Source organism: Callospermophilus lateralis, chromosome 4 (assembly GCF_048772815.1).
Source record: "Callospermophilus lateralis isolate mCalLat2 chromosome 4, mCalLat2.hap1, whole genome shotgun sequence".
Lineage (NCBI taxonomy): Eukaryota > Metazoa > Chordata > Mammalia > Rodentia > Sciuridae > Callospermophilus > Callospermophilus lateralis.
Window position 1 is genome coordinate 64,271,030 of NC_135308.1, and position 19,772 is coordinate 64,290,801.

The 19,772-nt window shown below is 42.4% G+C and overlaps 1 protein-coding gene across 1 annotated transcript in view; it reads left to right on the forward strand.

The window, feature by feature from the left end:
• The first annotated feature begins 1,104 nt into the window (after positions 1 to 1,104).
• Ada2 (adenosine deaminase 2) overlaps positions 1,105 to 19,772 on the forward strand; it is a 30,838-nt gene continuing 12,170 nt past the window's right edge. Inside the window, exons 1-3 of the mRNA XM_076852531.1 lie at positions 1,105 to 1,426; positions 3,803 to 4,028; positions 6,016 to 6,226. Coding sequence (XP_076708646.1) covers positions 1,105 to 1,426; positions 3,803 to 4,028; positions 6,016 to 6,226 — 759 coding nt within the window. The remainder of the gene's footprint in view (positions 1,427 to 3,802; positions 4,029 to 6,015; positions 6,227 to 19,772) is intronic.

A 19,772-nucleotide genomic window follows, 5' to 3' on the forward strand; every position in this document is an offset into this window, starting at 1 on the left:
GGCCCTGGTTTGAATCCCCAGCACCTTCAAAACAAAACAAAACAAAACAAAACAAAAACTCCCCCCCCAAAAAACATCTTTGTTTGTATGTGGTGCTGAGAATTGAACCCAGGCCACACGCATGCCAGGCGAGCGCACTACCGCTTGAGCCACATCCCTAGCCCCTCCCCTTGGGTTCTTTATGTGTTTCTTTTCTTTTTTTGGTACTTGGGATTTAACCTAGGGGCGCTTAACACTAAGCCACATCCCCACCCCATCCCCCTTTTTAAAAAATTTTTTAGTTGTAGATGGACACAATATCTTTAGTTATCTCTTTATTTTTATGTGGTGCTGAGGATCCGAACCCAGTGCCTCACTCATGCAAGGCAAGTGCTCTGCCACTGAGTCCCAGCCCCAGCACCCCACCCCTTTTTTATATTTTTCTTAGAGATAGGATCTTGATGCTTAGGCCATCACTAAATTTTTGAGGTTGACCTTGAACTCATGATCCTCCTGCCTCAACCTCCCAAGTCACTGGGATTATAGGCATGTGCCACTGTGCCTGGCATCTCGGTGTGTTTCTTACTCATGTTAGAGATTTTCTTCAAATGTCTTGTGATTCTTTCTTCCCTAAAGTGAATCTCTAAAAATTGTATTGCAGTCTCTTTCTGTATTCCCTTCCTTCCTTCCTTTTCTTTGTAAGAGGGATTGACCCAGGGTCTGACGTATCTATTTTTTTCTGAGGATTAGAGGTGTGCACCACTGTACCCAGCATGCAGTATCTTTCTTTATTTGCGAGCAGGGCTTATCCCCCAAAGCTTCAATGTAAAGAGACCTCATGATGACCTTTTATAAGGAAAACCCCTACATGTCTATATCTAGAGGTCTTTTTCTTCTGTGGTCTCAGAGAAGAATTAGTCAATATCCTACTCTGGGTAATCTGAGAATGGGTGGGAAAAGGAAAATCAGAGTTCAACATTTATTTTTTTTATTTAGGAAGCTAGGGATTGAACCCAGGGCCTTGAACATAGAGTTGGATCTTTAGATCTGCAGATTTTCATTTGTTTATTTCCCTTTGTAGTCCTATTGAATGTCCTCTGAGCAGTTTCTCTTCCAGGCATCCCAATGCTGGTGGGTGATTCATCTGGGTGGCCAGCCCTGCTCGCCCTGGTTTTGGCTGTGGAAATATCCTTTGTCAGGTCCAACATATTTATGGATGAAGCACGAAGTTGGCTATTAGTGAAAGAGAAGAGAATCCGATTTGGTTCAGAGGTGCTGATGAATAGCCAAGAGAAGAAGGCCAATAGGAACCTCATGGCCATCAAAAAGAGGGAGATCATGGAGGCCATGGAGACCCACAAGTTTCCGCCCAGTATGCACTTCTTCAAGGCCAAGCATCTCATTGAGGACAGCCGGGTGTTTCATGTAATAAAGAAGATGCCTAAAGGTAAAGTTTGGAGGGCTGGGGCTGTAGCTCAGCGGTAGATTGTTTGCCTCGAATGTGTGAGACACTGGGTTCGACCCTCAGCACTACATAAAAATAAATAAATAAAGATATCTTGTCCATCTACAACTAAAAAAAATAAAAAAGGTAAAATTTGGAGAGGGATAGTTTTGGGATGCTGGGACATGGGAAGAAACTAAAATTGGAATTGTCACTGTCATGGAAGTTGTCATTATCCTAAATGGAGTAGCAACTACAGTTCTCTTTGCTCTTATTGCCAACCTGAGAAGCAAGGATTCAATGGTGGTTATTGGTTCATCCTTGAAATCAAAACTTTGCTTCCTAACAGACTCAGCTTCAGAGTAGGCTGGGATATTCCTGGTCTTCCCTAACACAGCATCCAGGGCCCAGAGAACTTTATTATTCCCTTCATAACTTTCCTCATGACAGTTTCTTCTAACCTTTCTCCAGGGACTGTCACCAAATAGGATGCAATATGATACTGCATCCTGGAGTAGAGTAACACCTTCCTATGATAAGAAAAATCATTTTAAAAAAAGAGAACAAAATCATGGCATTTGCAGGTAAATGGATGGTGTTGGAGAAGATAATGTTAAGTGAAGTTAGGCAATCCCAAAAAAACAAATGTCAAATGTTTTCTCTGTTATAAGGAGGCTAACTCATAGTGGGGTAGGGAGGGGGAGGATGGGAGGAATAGACGAATTCTAGATAGGGAAGAGAAGTGGGAGGGAAAGGGAGGGGGCAGGGGATAAGCAAGGATGGTGGACTGTGATAGACATTATTATCCAAAGTAAATATATGAGGACACGAACTGGTGTCAACATACTTTATATACAACCAGAGATATGAAAAATTGTGCTGTATACATGTAATAAGAATTGTAGGGCTGGGGATGTGGCTCAAGCGGTAGCGCGCTTGCCTGGCATGCGTGCGGCCCGGGTTCGATCCTCAGCACCACATACAAACAAAGATGTTGTGTCCGCCAATAACTAAAAAATAAATATTAAAAAGCTCTCTTTAAAAAAAAAAAAAAAAAAAAAAAGAATTGTAATGTATTCCACTGTCATTTATTTTTTTAAATTCAATTAATCAATCAATCAATCAACACAATCATATTACAAATTAAGAAAAAAAAAGAAAAAATCATTTTAAGTTTGCACATCTAAATAACTATTTAGCTACTGGTTGGAATGGAGATGTTCCTCAGTGGTATAATGCTTTCCTAGCATGCAGGAGGCCCTGGTTTGAATCCCCAGCACCTTCAAACAAAACAAAACAAAACAAAACAAAACAAAAACTCCCCCCCCCCAAAAAAAATAGCTTCTTCCAGCTTATGAGGACTTTCCTATATCTCTTTTTTAAATGCTATAAAGAGAGGGGTTTTGGTTTTGTTTTGTTTTTTTGTTTTTGGTACTAGGGATTGAACCCAGGAGCACTCAGCCACTGAGCCACATCTCCAGTCCTTTTTTGTATTTTATTTAGAGACATGTCTCACTGAGTTGTTTAGGGTATCGCTAAGTTGCTGAGACTGGCTTTGAACTCATGATCCTCCTGTCTCAGCCTCTTGAACCACCAGGATTATAGGTCTGTACCACCGTACCTTGAACCCAGGAATTTAAGGCCAGTCTTTGCAACATAGTGAGACCCCCATCTCAAATAACAATAATAACTGAAGTCAATAAAGTAGCATCCCCAGCTTGTGGGGAATGTAAGGGTTAGAGAGGGTGTCATACCAGAGCTCACAGGGCTGGGACACCTGCTGAGAGGCTAATGTCGGGATCAGGTGCGAGATGGAGCAAGGAGAACAGGGACAGTATATAGTATTTCTTGAGGAACACCAGAGTAAAACTGATGTTTGGTCTGAAGGACAAATGTGAGGTCTCAAATGGCAAAGTCTGAAGGCCAGAAACCGCACAGATAGTGGCCCAGAGCAATGATTGAAATATCAGTGCAGGGAGAGGGGTTAGGGATCAGGACATGAGAATCAAGGACAAGTCTGGAAACAGGTCTGGGTTCCTCATTAAGTTGCTCAGGCTGGTCTCAGACTTGCAATCCTCCTGCCTCAGCCTGCTGAGTAGCTGGGATTACGGGCCTGCACCACCATGCTGAGTGTGAAGCCCCACTCATAGCAAAGAAAACTGTGGCCCTCCTGAGAAGACAAAGGAAAGAAGTAGGACAGTGAGGTCTTGGAATGGGAACAGGAAAGGTACATTACATTCGAGTCTGAGGAATTTGGCCAGAAAGATAGAAATTCACATGCTTCACACTTCTTGTCCTTCTACACTGCCTTTACAGTCTCCTAATCCCTAGTATCTGGACTTCACCTCCTTTGTCCCTTCTCTGTTCTTCCCTTTCCAGGGGCTGCCTTACACCTCCATGAATTTGGCATGGCGAGTATGGAATGGCTGGTAAAAAACGTCACCTACAGGCCTCACTGCTATTTCTGTATCACCCCAGAGGGGATTCTGCAGTTCAGATTTGCTCAGTCAGCTCCCCAAAACCTTAAGGCAAGAGAATGTTCAAACTGGGTTTTGCTGGAGGATCACAGAAAAAAGCTAAAGGACACTGTTGAGTTTGATAAAAGGTGAGTGGTGGTTCAGAAAGCATGTGTCACAGACCTATCCTAGGCAATGAGCAGTATGTACTGTAGGTATGAAATCCTTGGTACCACCCATGCATAAAAATCTGAGCTCAGAAGGCTGGGAAATAGCTCAGTTGGTAGAATGCTTGCCTTGCATGCACAAGGCCCTGGGTTCAATCCCCAGCACACACATACACACACACAAAAGTAAGAAAGGAAAAAAAAAAGTACTATCTCACAGTTATGGAGAGCCTGGAGTCCAAGGTCAAGGTGCACACAGGGTTAGTTTCTCCTGAGGCCTCTCTAATAGGTGTGCAGATGGTTGCCTTTTCTCTGTATCCTCATGTGACTTTTCCTCTGTGAATGCACATCTGTGGTATCTCCTCCTCTTTTTCATAAGGACATCAGTCCTATTGGATCAGGTTCCTACCCTCACAACTTCAGTTAATTTCAATTACCTCCTTAAAAGGACCATTTTGACTGGGCATGATGACACACACCTGTAATCCCAGCGCCTCCAGAGGCTGAAACTGGAGGCTTGCAAGTTCAAAGCCAGTCTCAGCAATTTAGGGAGGTCTTAAGCAACTTAATGAGACCCTGTCTCAAAATTCAAAAAATAAAAAATAAAAAGGGCTGAGGATATGGCTCAGTGGTTAAGCACGCCTAGGTTCAACCCCCAGTACCAATAAATAAATAAATAGACCTACCTCTAAATATAGTCACATTGAAGGTTAGGACTTCAATATGTGCACTTGGGGGAGTGGTGTGACAAATACACTCACTTGTCCAAACCCAAAGAATAGAGACACAAGGTACAGCCAAAACAACAAGGCTTTAGTGATGGTCTTGCAAGATTGGGTGTCTGGTACACCCAAAGCAGTTACCATCAGCATTGTATCCTATAGAGCATGAGGTCCTTCCCCTGGTTCCTCATTGGTTGAGTACTATGGGGTATACCATCTTCCCAATGGTCACCTAGGTTTTACTGTCTCCTATTAGGTTATTTAGAGAAATATACCTTTGATCGGTCCCACCTCCCTTTTGTTTCCTTGTGGGAAAATATTCTTGGGGCAGGTATATTTTGACATATGTGGAGCTCTTACTTCTTTACCTAAGTTACTATTTCTTAACAGAGAGATTTCTATTTTTGATGGTTGGGCAACCCCTCCCCCACTTCCTGTTTGTCAAAGGGCAGTTCAAGTGCTTGGACTTTGGATCTGCCACATCCATGGGCTATGGTACTATTGTGTGAGTTAACTGTGTATAACTTTCCATTCAGTTCTATTTCCCTTCCAGCTGCTGTTCTTACATCCCAATTTTATATCTAAGGCTAAATAAGTGTATTCTGAAAATGGACCACTGGGACTTTGTATTTCTCCCAGTGGGGACACAATTCATTTTATTATACAACCCCAACCCCCACCCCCCCACACACAAAGAGAGCTTGGTCTAAGATGTGGATAAAATGGGGTCAGGTTGGCCAAATATGTGGAATAACAGGAGAGTCTTGCTAGTGTGCACTCCGTCTTGAACTTAGAGTAAGCAACCAATTACCTCTTCACTGGACCTGGGTTTATATCAGAAAGACCAGGCATAGTAGTACATGCCTGTAATCCTAGCTACTTAGGAGGCTGAGGAGGATTGCAAATTTGAGATCAACTTTAGCAATTTAGGAAGACTTTATCTTAAAATAAAATAAAAAGGACTGGAATGTAGCTCAGTGGTAGTGTTTGCCTAGCATGTATGAAGCCCTAGGTTTAATTTCCAGAACTGCAAAAACAAAAACAAAACCCCCAGATGCTTCCCTTTGCCTCTTCCAGGTCTCTGCTCACTAGGGTGTATCCTGGTTTATTCTTGGACTCAATGGCCTGAATCATCCTTAACTCCTCTTCTTTTTCTTTTTTGCAGTGTTAGTAATGGAACCTAGGGTTTTGTGCGTGCTAGCCAAGTGCTATATCCCAACTTTTATTTCCCCTTCTTTATCCTGTAGCTTGCTGAGGGCTTTCACTATGGTGACCAAGAACCCCGAAAAGATTTATCCCAATGAAGATGCCCTTCGGACAAAGTTTCAAAACATCTTTCTCTCCATCTCTGGCCTTGTCCGTCATGCTCCAGTGTTCAAGGACTATATCTTCCAGGGGCTGAAGGAGTTCCACGCGGATAATGTGTTCTTCTTGGAGATCAGAACCATGTTATGGCCGGTGAGCCCAACTCTATCCTCTTTCTTTTCTTTGCCTTGACCCTCAGATCTTGCCTGGTGGGAGACTGACTGCTTATGAATGTATAACCCAGATCTCTGTTGCAAAGGGATATGTCCTTTCCAGGGACAATTGTGCTCAAGGAAGAGCAAAATGGACTGGGCTAGCCCCAGAAAAATGGTGACCAGAATCGTCTCTGTCCTTTTACCTCCCTTTTCTCATGACTCCCCACATCTCACTTCTACCATGATATTCAATGCCTTCTAGGGTTTCGGGATCCCTGGTCTTGGCATCTGAGCAGTGCTCATGCACTTGTATCTTTCTTGTTCTGGTCCGTTACGTATCCAAATATAGTCCCTTAGGAGGGATGATGCTCTTGATATGGGGACAGTTGATAAATCTGATACATGTATCTTGTTGCATGTGATATTAGGAATGGGTAAGTCCCTGTGGGACCCTTTTTGTGGAGTGTGGTTACATTGGGTGGGGGGTGGGGGTGCTAGGGAATAAACCTAGGGGTCTTCTAACTATTAAACTATATCCCCAGCTCTTTTTAGCTTTTATTACAAGACAAGATCTTTCTAAGTTGCCCAGACTGGCCTTGAATTTGTTATCCTCCTGTCTCAGCCTCCTGAGTTGCTGGGGTTACAGGCATGAACCACTATGCCAAGCAACATGTTTACTTTTTTTTTTTTTTTTAGTACTGTGGATTGACCAGGGCCACTTACCAGCAAGCTACATCCTCAGCCTTTTTGTTTTTGAGAAAGGGTCTTGCTAAGTTGCTGAGGCTGGTCTTGAACTTGTGATCCACCTGCCTCAGTCTCCCGAGTTGCTGGAGTAACAAACACAATCATGCTCAGCACTATCTTGTTTCTTGACTGTCCCATTATAGCTATATCCTCCCTGGTTTCCCCTAAAATCATTCTGCATCCAACCTTCTTTCTCTCTCTGGTGCTAAATGTTGAACCCAGTATCATGCACATGCTAAGCACATGCTTTACCACTGAGCTACACCTTTAGCTCCTAACTTCTTTAATCTCCCTGAAATATGTTTTTTGTGTGTATGACTCCCAGTGTTGGTGGGCTAAATGTTCAACTCCTTGGCATGTATGAGAACCTCTCACAATTCAGAATATATTTACTAGCTAGGGTTGTAACTCTGTGATAGAGCACTTACCTAGCACATGTGAAGCCCTAGGTTGTATCCTCAGCACTGCATGAAAATAAATAAAATACAGATATTGTGATAATTCATAGTATATTCACTTATCTCAACCTTGCTCAGTATCAGGAATTGTGCTTGGTGCCAGGTGTACAAAGGCATATGTATAAGGTAGTCACATGCTCTTAAGAACAACAGTTTCTGGGTGGGAGGCCACATAAAGGAGCAGATATTCTGTGATTTATTAGTAGATATTGTGAATTTATCAGTATATATATAAGTTGTAGGTGGACACAATACTTTTATTTTTATGTGGTGCTGAGTATTGAACCCAGTGCCTCACACATGCCATGCGAGCACTCTACCATTGAGTCCCAGCCCTAGCCCTTATCAGCTATTCTTGTAGTTGTAAATATCCATTTACAGAGTATGGAGAGAAGACAAAGAAAGAAATAGTATTACCTGGTGGGAAGGGAGAAAAGACCAAATGTGCCTTATAGAGGAAGGAGAAAGCTCTAGTGTATTCTGGAAGGTGAGGATGGGTCCCTTGAGCTGAAGGGTAAATGCAGGGAAGGGATTCTACCAGTGGGAGCAGCATAAATGAGGGTATAGGGTTGGAACTGTAGCTCAATGGCAGAGCGCTTGCCTAGCATGTTCAAGGCCCTGGGTTCTATCTCCAACACCATAAAAGCAAAACAAATAACAAAGGTATAGATTCCATCGACATTTATTTGGAGTCTATTTGGAAGTATAAGGAGCTTGTCAGGACTATGTCATAAGACCCTAGGGGTACTCATTGAAAATAAGACTGGGAGCCAGGTGTGGTAGAGCCTGTCTGTAATCCCAGCAACTCAGGAGGCTGGGGCAGGAAGATCACAAGTTTAAAGCCAGGCTGAGCAACTGGGAGAGCTCTTGTCTCAAAATAAAAATAACAAGGCCTGGGGATATAGCTCTGTGATGGAGTGCCCCTGGGTTCAATCCCTAATACTGTAAGCAAACAAACAGAAAAGAGTCCGTTGGATTTGGAAATTAGCAGATCATTGAGCAGTTTCAATGATGTGGTAAGAGAAGCCAATATCTGGGAGTGGAAAAATGAAATGCAGGTGATAAGTTGGAGCAAGATTTGGTTGATTAAATACCGTGACTGTGTGACTGTGATTTGAGAGAAAGAAAGTTGAGGTAGCTAGACAGGAACACAGGATCTAAGAGATTTCTATTTAGGGTGAAAGAGACTTTGCACACAGAGGGAAGAAGCCTGGAGAAGTTAAAAATAGAAGTGAGAAAGAGCTGGGGATGTGACTTAGTGGTAGAACATTAGACTAGCAGGTGCCCTGGATATTTTTCCCCATATTTTTTAATTGGTACATTATAGTCCTACATAATGGTGGGATTCATGGTTATGTATTTTTATATGCACACAATTTAACAATATAATTTGTGCCCTGGACTTGATCCCCAGCACCAAAACCAAAACAAAAACATCATATGAGGAAGAAAATAAGAGATGTAATGTACCCATGGGGACAAAAGAAGAGGTCGCCCCAGTGCCCAAGGAGTGAGACTGTCCTTGAATCAGAGAAAGATCTGGAAGACTTGAAAGGCTGATGTGGGATAGATGCATGCATTGGAGGAATTGGAGGGCTTGCTGAGGGAGAAGACCCTTTTCTGTCTCTCCTGTGTTATTATCATGAGTGTGGTAGGCACATCCACTGGATGAAGAAGGGCAGGAAGGGGAGATTGATGGATGCCTCCTGGGAGACAGGATGAGTTACTGATCCCAGATAGTTAACATAAATAAGATTCCCTGGAGATGCTGAGGGCCAACCCAGGTTGGAGACAAGATTCTGTAGAAGTCCACACTAAAAAATCTGCCTTTAGAGTCTTGCATTTTGTCCAGAAGCAAAAGATGACTGAGATTTCGGGTATGTGAGATATCTGAATTTCAGACCTTAGAATTATAGACCTGAGCTGGGGGAAGCTGACATTCCAAGTTAAGGAGAACAGCCCTATGTAAGCAAATACCACTAGGAAATTCTGTTGGTGAGTATAGTGAAGAGAACTTTCCTGAGGATTTGGGGGGCAGGAGAAATAGGGTGTTGGCATGGGTAGGATTCCTGACAGTTCTAGCTGATAGACTAGAGTTGAGCTAGTTTTAAAGGATTTTGGAGGCTTAGGGAAAGTGATCTTTGGATAGAGTCTCCTCTCTATCATCATTAGTTTTGAGGTGTCAGGAATTGAACCCAGGACCTGATGTATGCTAGAAAGTGCTCTACCACTCAGCTACACCTCCACTCCAAGTCTCCTCTGGGTTGTATCCAAAGTAGTATGCCTTTTCATTAAAACCTTGGTGACTGTTCTTTGAGCGCATGGAAGGGTCCACAGGGTGGCAGTATTGTGGTTTTGTTACCACATTCTATGGTCTTGTTAGGCTCAGAAATTTTATGGTAAGTGTACCCAGAAGTCACAGGGCTCCAGAGGCCTGATTCATGTGGACCAAATTCCTAAGAGATGGATGTATAAATAAGAAATCAGAATGCTGTTTTCAGAGAAAACTTTCAAGTAGACCACACATTTATGCTTCCTAATCAGGAAATCCTCTCCTTGAAGCCAAAATTATAGTCAGAGCTCTGTCACTGGGTTCTGAGAATTTAAGGGATTCAATGACAGTGTTCTTAAAGTTTAAAAAAAAAATCTGATGAACCTTTTTCCTAGGGGGGAATAACTACTACAATAATTTGAATTTTTTTTTTTTTTTAAAAACTAAGGATTAAACCAAGCATGCTTTACCACTAAGCTACATCCCCAGTACTACTTCTTTTCTTTTTTTGGTATTGGTGATTGAACCTGGGGTGCTTAACCACTGAGCCATATCCCCAGCCCTTTTTTTTTTTCCTCACTAAGTTGCTTAGGGCTTTGCTAAATTGCTGAGCCTGGCTTTGAATTTGCAATCCTCCTGCCTCACCTCTGGGTGAGATTACAGGCATGCATCACAGTTTTTTTTTGTTGTTGTTTTTGTTGTTTGTTTGTTTTTGTTTTTAATTTTGAACCAGGGTCCCGCTAAATTGCCCAGGTTGGCCTTGAATGTGGCCTCCTTCATCAGCCTCTTGAGCCCCTGGAATTACATAAATTGACTAGTACATTGTATTTGCATGTATCCATATACATATATAAAATGAAACAAACGTTTATAGAAACTCTGTAATGTTCAGTGGCTGATGTTTATTATTTCTTTTTTCTTCTTCTTCTTCTTCTTCTTTTTTTTTTTTTTTTTTGGTACCAGGGATTGAACTTGGGGGCATTTAACCACAGAGCCACATCCCCAGCCCTATTTTTTGTATTTTATTTAGAGAAGAGTCTCACTGAATTGCTAAGTGCCTCACTATTGCTGAGGCTGACTTTGAACTCCTGATACTCCTGCTTCAGCCTCCAGAGCTAGGTTTACAAGTGTGAGCCACCAAACCTGGCTTGTATTGTTTGTTTTTTAAAAGATATGATTAGGGTTCATAAATTGACTTTTATCCCATTTTGAGTTAGTGTTCTAGGACACTAGACAATGAAGGATACACCTGCCCCCAAAAAACCAGTGGTTGGAATTTTTTAAATGTTTTAATTAGTTATACATGACAGTAGAATGCATTTATATACTTTGATATATCATACATAGATGGGATATAATTTCTCATTTTTCTGAGTGTACATGTTGTAGAATCATATTGGTCATACAGTCACATATATACATAAAGTAATAATGTCTGTTTCATTCTACTATCCTTCCTATTCCCACATCCCCTCCATTCTCCTTCACTTCCTCTACCTAATCTAAGGTAATGCTATTCTTCTTTAGTGTCTCCCCTCTTTGTGAATTAGCATCCCCATATTAGAGAAAATATTTGGCCTTTGGTTTTTGGGGATTGGCTTATTTTTCTTAGGATTATGATATTCTCCAACTCCATCCATTCACCTGCAAATGCCATAATTTCATTCTTCTTTAAAACTGAGTAATATTCCATTGAATATACATATCACAAATTCTTTATCCATTCATCTATTGAAGGATACCTTTGTTGGTCAGTTATTTCCCTTAATTGGAGGCAATTAATTAATTAATTAAGTCTCAATTTTCATTTTTATGTGCATCCTGGGTCGACTTCTCCTTTTCTTTTGATTTGTTAATCCTCAGTAAGGTTTGAGGAAGGTGAGCTCTGGAGAGTCCCTTCTCCCTACTTGGGTCTCTTGTTTGTTTTATAGTTCTACTCTCTGGATGTAGATTTTTATTTGCTTTGAGACTTCCTGGTTTTTGTGATACTAGGGATTGAACCTGTGGCCTGGCATATATTATTTAAGTGCTCTACCACTGAGCTCTATTTCTGAATTCTTGAAAAGTGAGAGGAGCATCTTACCTTTGATTTTTTTCGCTGGGCTTATGAGCAGAGTAGATAAGAACCAGACACAAATAATGCCTTTTTTTTTTTTAGTACTGGGGACTGAACTGAGGGCTCTCTACCACTGAGCTACTACATTCCCAGCCCCATTTTTTAAGTTTTTAAGACAGGGTTTCACTATGTTGCCAAAGCTGGTCTTGGACTTGCAAACCTCCTGCCTCAGCCTCCGGAATCACTAGGATTACAGGTATGCACCAGAGCACTGAGCAAAAATAATTCTCTGGGGTTAGTTCATCTTCTCAAGAAAAGGATTTCTGGTGACATATGCCTATAACCCTGGTGACTTGGGAGGCTGAGGCACGAGAATCACAAGGTTCAAGACCAACCTGGCAAATTAGGAAGAGCTTGTCTCAAAATAAAATAAAAAAGGCTGGGAACGTAACTCTACTGGGGTAGAGCATTTGTCTAGCTTGCATAAAGCCCTGGGTTCAATCCTCAGTACTGCCTAAAAAGAGCCAAAAAAAAAAAAAAAAAAGAAAGAAAGAAATTCTGAGAGATGAACTGGGATTGGGGCTGGCCTAGGTATATGGAAGAAACTGCACTTCAAAGAAGAGTTGATTACCATGCTTGGAAACTCTCCTCTCTCCTTGCAGGGTCTCCTCTCCATCTAGGTCCTTCATTTTCTCTGGGCACAGTGCTTTTACCCACTTCCGAGACTGTCACATTTGACTTCTCCCTCCTTAGCCTCCCTGTAATATTTATGTCCAGCATCCTGTAGGTGTCTTCTTATTTATGTCATAACATTTAAGCCCCAGTTTCTCAACTTGATTGTGACTTATCTCAGACTGGCTATTGCCTGGTATACTCAGCAGGTAGCAAGTGAGATAAGTGTGCTTGTTCTTGGTGTCCTCAAATTTTGCAATACAGGGGCTGTGTGTGGCTCAGTGGTAGAGCAGAGCGTAGAGCAGAGCGCCTGCTTAGTATGCTATAGAAATTGGATTGGAGGATTTCAATCCTTAACACCACAAAAAAGCAAAACCAAAACCAAAAAACCTACATTTTACATACGAATAATTTGAAAATGCTGCCTAAATTCTATTTTTAGACCCTGACCTCCAGGATCCTAATTCTAATTCTGTGCTGTCTGGTAGGGTGAGGAAGCTGCAAAGTTAACTAGCCCCACTCTTTCTGCCCCCTCCTGGTGATTCTAATGCAGATGGCCTGATTCAGACCACATTTTGAGAAATAGGACAACTTGGCCTTTACAAAGCATTTATTTTACCTGCAACATCTTATTTGAGCCTTGCAACCCAGTTTTGGAGAAGATGGTAATTCATTTTACAGATGTGGAAACTGAGGCACAGAAAGGTCAAAACTTGATTAAGGTCACATTGGTTGTCAGGAGTGACCAGATAGAAGCCAGGGCTCCTAAATTGAAATGCTATCCTCATTGTGTCAGGCTCTAGGAACATCATGGCAGCCTAAGAGAACATCTGGTTTCAGTGTTAGGACTTTCTGAGGAAAACATATCCCCTAGGATGGGCTGAGCTGATGCTTGATCTAGACTGGAACTGGCCCCTGGAAGGGAGTAGCTTCCTGTGATGCAACTCCTGACAGCCTTCTTGGTATGGGGCCTGGAGAGAGAGACTTTAACACTTGCAGAAGCTGAGGAAAACAGAGAGGGAGAAAATGGCTGAGAGGTATGGGCCTTGGTTTGGTTGAAGGCTGTTACTTTTATGGTGAGCAAGATAGGGGTGTTTTGGGGGGATGCTGAGAAATTAGATTGGAGGGCCAGAGAGAAATGTCAGAGTAATGGTTTTTCTGTTCCATTCTCCCCACACTTTCTGTGGTGAGTTATTTCTTCTTCCTGAGCCAGTGGTGGAGAGCGATGGGGGCAGGCCTGGCTCCCATCTTCTCTCCTTACTTTGCCCAGTCCCCAGCAGCCCCTGGCCAGCCTTTCCAGAAGGTGGAGGGCTGCTGGGATTTCAGCTTCTTGTTGAGGCTGAGGGGGATGGGATTTGGCCGTTTATTCTAGCTTGACCCAGGAACAAAGGCCTCTTGCAATGGAGAGTCCAGGCCTTAATGCCCCCCCCCCATTAGCCAGAGTAAGGGGGGTAGGGGGGCATCCACACATTAACAACTAAAAACAGTCTGCACTGGAATTCTTTTGCTAAGCTTCGTTACCTCCCCCTTCTAGGTCTCGGGTTGATTCAGGGCAAGGGGATGAAGTTGATGGACTATCCTGGCTGCTGGGCTCCCATTGTGTTACTAATGCTTGATAACAAAAGCTACTTGCCTCTAGCAACAGTCGCTGGGCGGGTCTTATCTTTTGGGCTCCAGTCCCTGCCCCCACAAGCCAGAATCTGAGGCCCAGATTGGGTCCCGTGGAGCTCTTGGAAGATCAAGAAACTACCAACAGGCAACTGCCCTTCCCTTCTAATGGGAGAGTTTAGGAGAGAGACATGGCAGTGGCTAGAGAACCCATGGTGGTCCTTCCCAGACATTTTCTTTTTTTGGTAGTGCTGGGGATTGAACCCAGGGCCTGGTGAATGCTGGGCAAGCACTCTACCAACTGAGCTATATCCCCAGACATTTTCTTGACTATCACTTGTATAACAAGTCCTAGTAATGCCCCCAGTCTTCTGCTTTTCTTGGATTCTTAGCAAAAACTCTTCACTAAAAACTCTACCTGGCTCCCCACACTGACCACTGTGTCCCATTATTGATGTCACCAATGTCATGAATATTCACTCTAGTAACTGCTCCCTTCTATAATTGTGCTACTTACTTATCTGTGAAATTCAAGAAAAAGTAGGTCTTAACTCAAGCTGTACATTATATATGTATTGCCTCCAGAAGGTGAGGGGGAAAAAAACAGGTTGTAACCGTCCCTGCCCCCAGATTTCTCTGATTTGATTGGCTGGAGAGGAACTCAGGCATTTTCCCCTCCTTGGGTATTGCCCATGTGTCCCCAAGGGTGAGACTTTGTTCTCTCTCTCTCTCTCTCTCTCTCTTTTTTTTTTTTTTTTTTTTGTGGTGCTGGGGGATTGAAGGCAAGCCCTCTACCAACTGAGCTATATCCCCAACCCCCAAGGGTGAGATTTTGAGACCCCCTAGACTATCACTAGAATAACAGTGACAGTTCCATAATTTTTCAATTCTTTAATTAAACTGTAGATAAAAATTGGGACTGATGGTAGAGTGCTTACCTAGCATGCCTGAGTCCCTGAGTTTCATCACTACCAGCATAAAAAAACAAACAAACAAACAAAAAAACCCCACTCCAACTGCTATATCCAGGTAATATGGCTTGAATATGGCTATGGGACACTGAGCCTGGTGCAGTGGCACACCTCTGTAATCCCAGCAACTCAGGAAGCTGAAGCTGGAGGATCACAAATTTGAGGCCAGGTTCAGCAACTTAGCAAGTCCTATCTCAAAATAAAAAAAAATAATAAAGGTCTAGTAGCTCAGGGATAGAGTGCTCCTGGGTTCAATACCCAATTTTCAAAGCAAAACAAAAACAGTACAATGAACTTATCTCCAAACAATTGGTGGAAAGGGTCCTGGAGATTGAACCTGAGGCCTTGCAAATGCTGTGCATATGATCTACTGCAGAGCTACACCCCCACCTCCCTATAGTAGCATAGTAGCTTTCTGTATGACTTTGTCTTAAGATAAAAGATTGACACTACCTACTTGTACTTAGAAAAAGTAAAATTCTTAGATATTAACTCATCTTCCCAGAATAACTGCAGGTTTACAATGTTTTTCTAGATTTGGTGATAAGATTTATAATCATGAAAACATTATTATCAAATAGTTATAATTTCTCCCAGCTACTTGGGAGGCTGAGGCAGGAAGATAAGCAAGTTCAATGGCAGACTCAGCAACTTAGCAAGATCCTGTCTCAAAATAAAAAATAATAAAAGTCTGGGGGTATACCTCAGTGGCACAGCTCCCTTGGGTTAAATCCTCACTCCCACCAAAAAAAAAAAAAAAAAAAAAAAGTTATTATTTCTGAATGCTTTACAAATATTAACTCACAAACATTTGATCTTACAATAATCCTCTCAGGTATGACTGACTGAATTCAGATTCTCCCTTGGGAACCTGAATCCAGAAGGCCCACCAGAAGCCTCAAACCTGCTGAGTCCTTCTTCAGATGCCTGCCTTCATGAGCAGAGTCAATCCACACTGGCTATGTGGCAGTGAGGAGTGGCAGGTCTCCCCAGCCAGAGGACCTCCCTCTCCTAGCAGGGTATTGTTAAACTTTCAGATTGGGTCCAAGGCACGCCTGTCAAACCTGCAATTTCTGTGCCAGAGGTCAGGGCTACAGAGGTACAGGGCCCTGGCAATCCTCCTGGGGCAGCAGGAAACTTAGAAAATGCTCTGAAAGGTGTTTCAGCATCTGCAACCCAGGGAGCCACATCCTGCCTTCTTGGACTCTGTGCTGTGGAAAGAAGCATTGTGCATGGAATCTGGGAAGGTAGAGTCCAAGCTTCTCCAGTGATAAGCACAGGAATGTCAGGGTGGATGATTTGGAACCACTACCATTTCAAGTCCCTGTCAGGCCCCTGGTTGCATCATTTGCTGATCTCTGCATACTTGATTAATAATTGTCAATTTTTTCTTTCTTTTGCCTCCTTCTACTCTGCTAGCATAGCCCTTCCCTGCACTCCTCCAGCATTCATCTGTTCATCCATTCCCTAAGACATGGGCCTTCATGTGACAGTTAGGATCTTGAGTGTCCCCCACTGGCTGGCCAGCTTGAGAGGTCATGGAAACTTTAAAAGGACCACCTAAGTAGGATGTCACTTTTTTTTTTTTTTTTTGGTACTGGGGATTGAACCTGGAGGCTATTTACCACTGAGCTACATTCCAGCCTTTTAATTAATATATATATATATAGTAGTTGGACACAATACCTTTATTTCACTTATTTATTTTTATGTGGTACTAAGTACTAAAGATCAAACCCAGGGTCTCGCATGTGCAAGGTGGCACTCTACCGCTGAGCCACAATCCCAGCCCCAGACTTTTAATTTTTTATTTTGAGAGAGGATCTTGCTAAATTGCTTAAGGCCTCACCAAATTTCTGGGGTTGTCTTTGAACTTGCAATCCTCCTGCCTCAGCTTACTGAATCAATGGAATTATATGCATGTGTGATTGCACCTGGTGGGGTGTGCCCTTGAAAAGGATTGTGGAGCACTACTCACTTTTTGTTTTCTTCCTGGCTACCAGGAGCTTCCTCTGTCCTGAGCTCTTGCCATGACTCACCAGGGAATTTGAGAAGGTTGTAGTCCCAGCTTCTCCAGTGATAAACACTGTATGATAAGGGACCCACTATAGTCCCAGAAGCAAAAGGGAAGAGACCATGAGCTGAAATCTCCAAAATTGTGATCCCAAACAAACCTTTCTTTTCTTTTCTCTCTCCTGCTCCATCAAGGGGGATTTAACCCTGGGGCATTTTACCACTGAGCTGCATCCCCAGACCTTTTTTATATTTTATTTAAAGACAGGATCTCACAAAGTTGCTGACAGCCTTGCAAAATTGCTGAGGCTGGCCCTGAACTTGCAATCCTCCTGCCTCAAACTCCCAAATTGCTGGGATTACAGGCATGTGCCACTGTGCCTGGCAGTCTTTCATCTCAGGTTTTCATTATTATCTCAGGTATTTGTTATGGTAGCACAAAAGTAGTAGACTAGGGCTTGGTAATTTTAAATTTCCTGTGGCCAGTATTCTTAAGATAATATTGATTTATGAAGTACTAACTTGAATGCTATAGGAGAGAAGGTGGGCTGATTAAAACTACATGAACTTCACCCTCAGGAGTTTCTAATCCAGTTGGGGTTCATGGGCAGGTGGCTCAGATAATGTCAGAGCAGTGAAGGCATAGGACAAAATTCTATTCTTCCCTGCTGCAAACCAACTGGGTGATGTTAAGATGACTTCAAATAACAATTTTGAGTTGGGTTAGTACAATGGTTCTCAAACTTTCTGGATCCAGAACCACTTTACATTCTTAAAACATTTTAAGGATCTTAGAAAAGTTCGATTTGTGTGGATTATATCTGTTGTTATATTCTATATTAGATATTAAAATTTGAGAAAATCTTCAAAAATTCAAGACTGCACAAGCACAGGAGACATTACCTCTTAGAATGATATCATCACACCTGATGCAACTTCAGGAAAATTCTACTTACTTTCATGAGAGAATGACAATGCAAAAGATAGATAACATCTTAAAATTACTATGAAAAGAGGGTTGTAGGGCTGGGGATGTGGCTCAGTGGTTGACTGCCTGTGAATTCAACCCTCTGTACACCCTGCCCAAAAAAAAAAAAAAAAAAAATCAACCCTTACATATTATTTCACTCTACAGTCTCTGCAAAAACTCTTACCTCTTGTCTTGACCCTCAACAGCCCATGAACCCCTTGGCAGAGTTTCGACCTAGCCAAGCAACAGGGAAGGGTAGGAGCTGCAGGGAATGAACACTCCCGCTGCCCAGTTCCCCTCACAGCAGCTGGGCTACCCAGAAGACTTCAGCTGCCATTTAATACCAGCCTTCCAAGTAGACATTGTAGGGATCCTTTGTTTTTGCAGTGCTGTGGGTGAAACCGGGCTTCATGCATGCTAGCCAAGTGCTCTACCACTAAATTACCTCACCTCCCACCCCAGGGAGTTTCCTTATAAACTTTTCCATTATGCAGTTCTTCTGCATTTTTTTTTTTCTTTGTCTTACTTATACCCTTTTCTTACTGTTCCCTAACCATGTCACAGTTGGTCTTCCCAGTGGCTGGCTCTGCCAGGAGGTAGGAAGTAGTAGGGAGGATAGGGGCTGGATAGTGGGGAGATGACATGAATTTTAGGATTATAATTTCTGGCCTGTATCCCCTCTTCAGCAGACCTGTTCTTCATTCATCACAACCGTCTGTCCTTGTTGAGCACCTACACCATCTGCCAGGCACTGTTCTGGGTGTGGCATAGGCATACCCCTCAGCCTCAGGGCATCCAAGGGTGTTATCCCAGTGGGGTTAGGACTATTCATATAGCAATAAAGAATGAGTCAGAGGCCATCGGAGACATTGGACAAGCCAGGCACTGTGGCACAATCCTATAATCCCAGCAACTCAAGAGGCTGAGGTAGAAGGATTGCAAGTTCAAGCCTCAGCAATTTAGTGAGGCCCTGTCTCGAAATAAAAAATAAAAAGGGCTGGAATGTAGCTCAGTGGTCAAGAAAAGGTGTTTTAGTCAGCTTTTTTACTTCTGGGACTAAAAGACCTAGTAATAACAATTTTTAAAATTTTAAAATTTGTTTTCATTAGTTATACATGACAGTAGAATGCATTCATGCACTTTGATATATCATACATAGATGGGATATAATTTCCCATTCCTCTGAGTGTATATGTTACAGAATCGTATTGGTCATGTAGTCACATATATATACATACAATAATGATGTCTGTTTCATTTTACTATCTTTCCTATCCCCACATTCCCTCCCTTTCCCTCCTATCACTTCCCTCTATCTAATCTAAGGTAACACTATTCTTCCTTAGTGCCCCCCTGCCTTATTTTGAATTAGCATCTGCATATTAGAGAAAACATTAGGCCTTTTGTTTTGTGGGGATTGGCTTATTTTGCTTAGCATGATATTCTCCAAATCCCATCATTTACTGGCAAATACCATAATTTTACTCTTCTTTAAAGCTGAGTATTATTCCATTGAGTATATATACCACATTTTCTTTATCCATTCACCTACTGAGGGACACTTAGGTTGGTTCCATAGTCTAGCTATTGTGAATTGAGCTGCTATAAACATTGATGTGGCTGTGTCACTATAGTATGCTGATTTTAAGTTCTTTGGGTATAAACCAAGGAGTGGGATAGCTGGGTCAGATGGTGGCTCCATTGCCAATTTTCTAAGGACTCTCCATACTATTTTCCATAGTTACAGACTGCACCAATTTGCAGTCCCACCAACAATGTA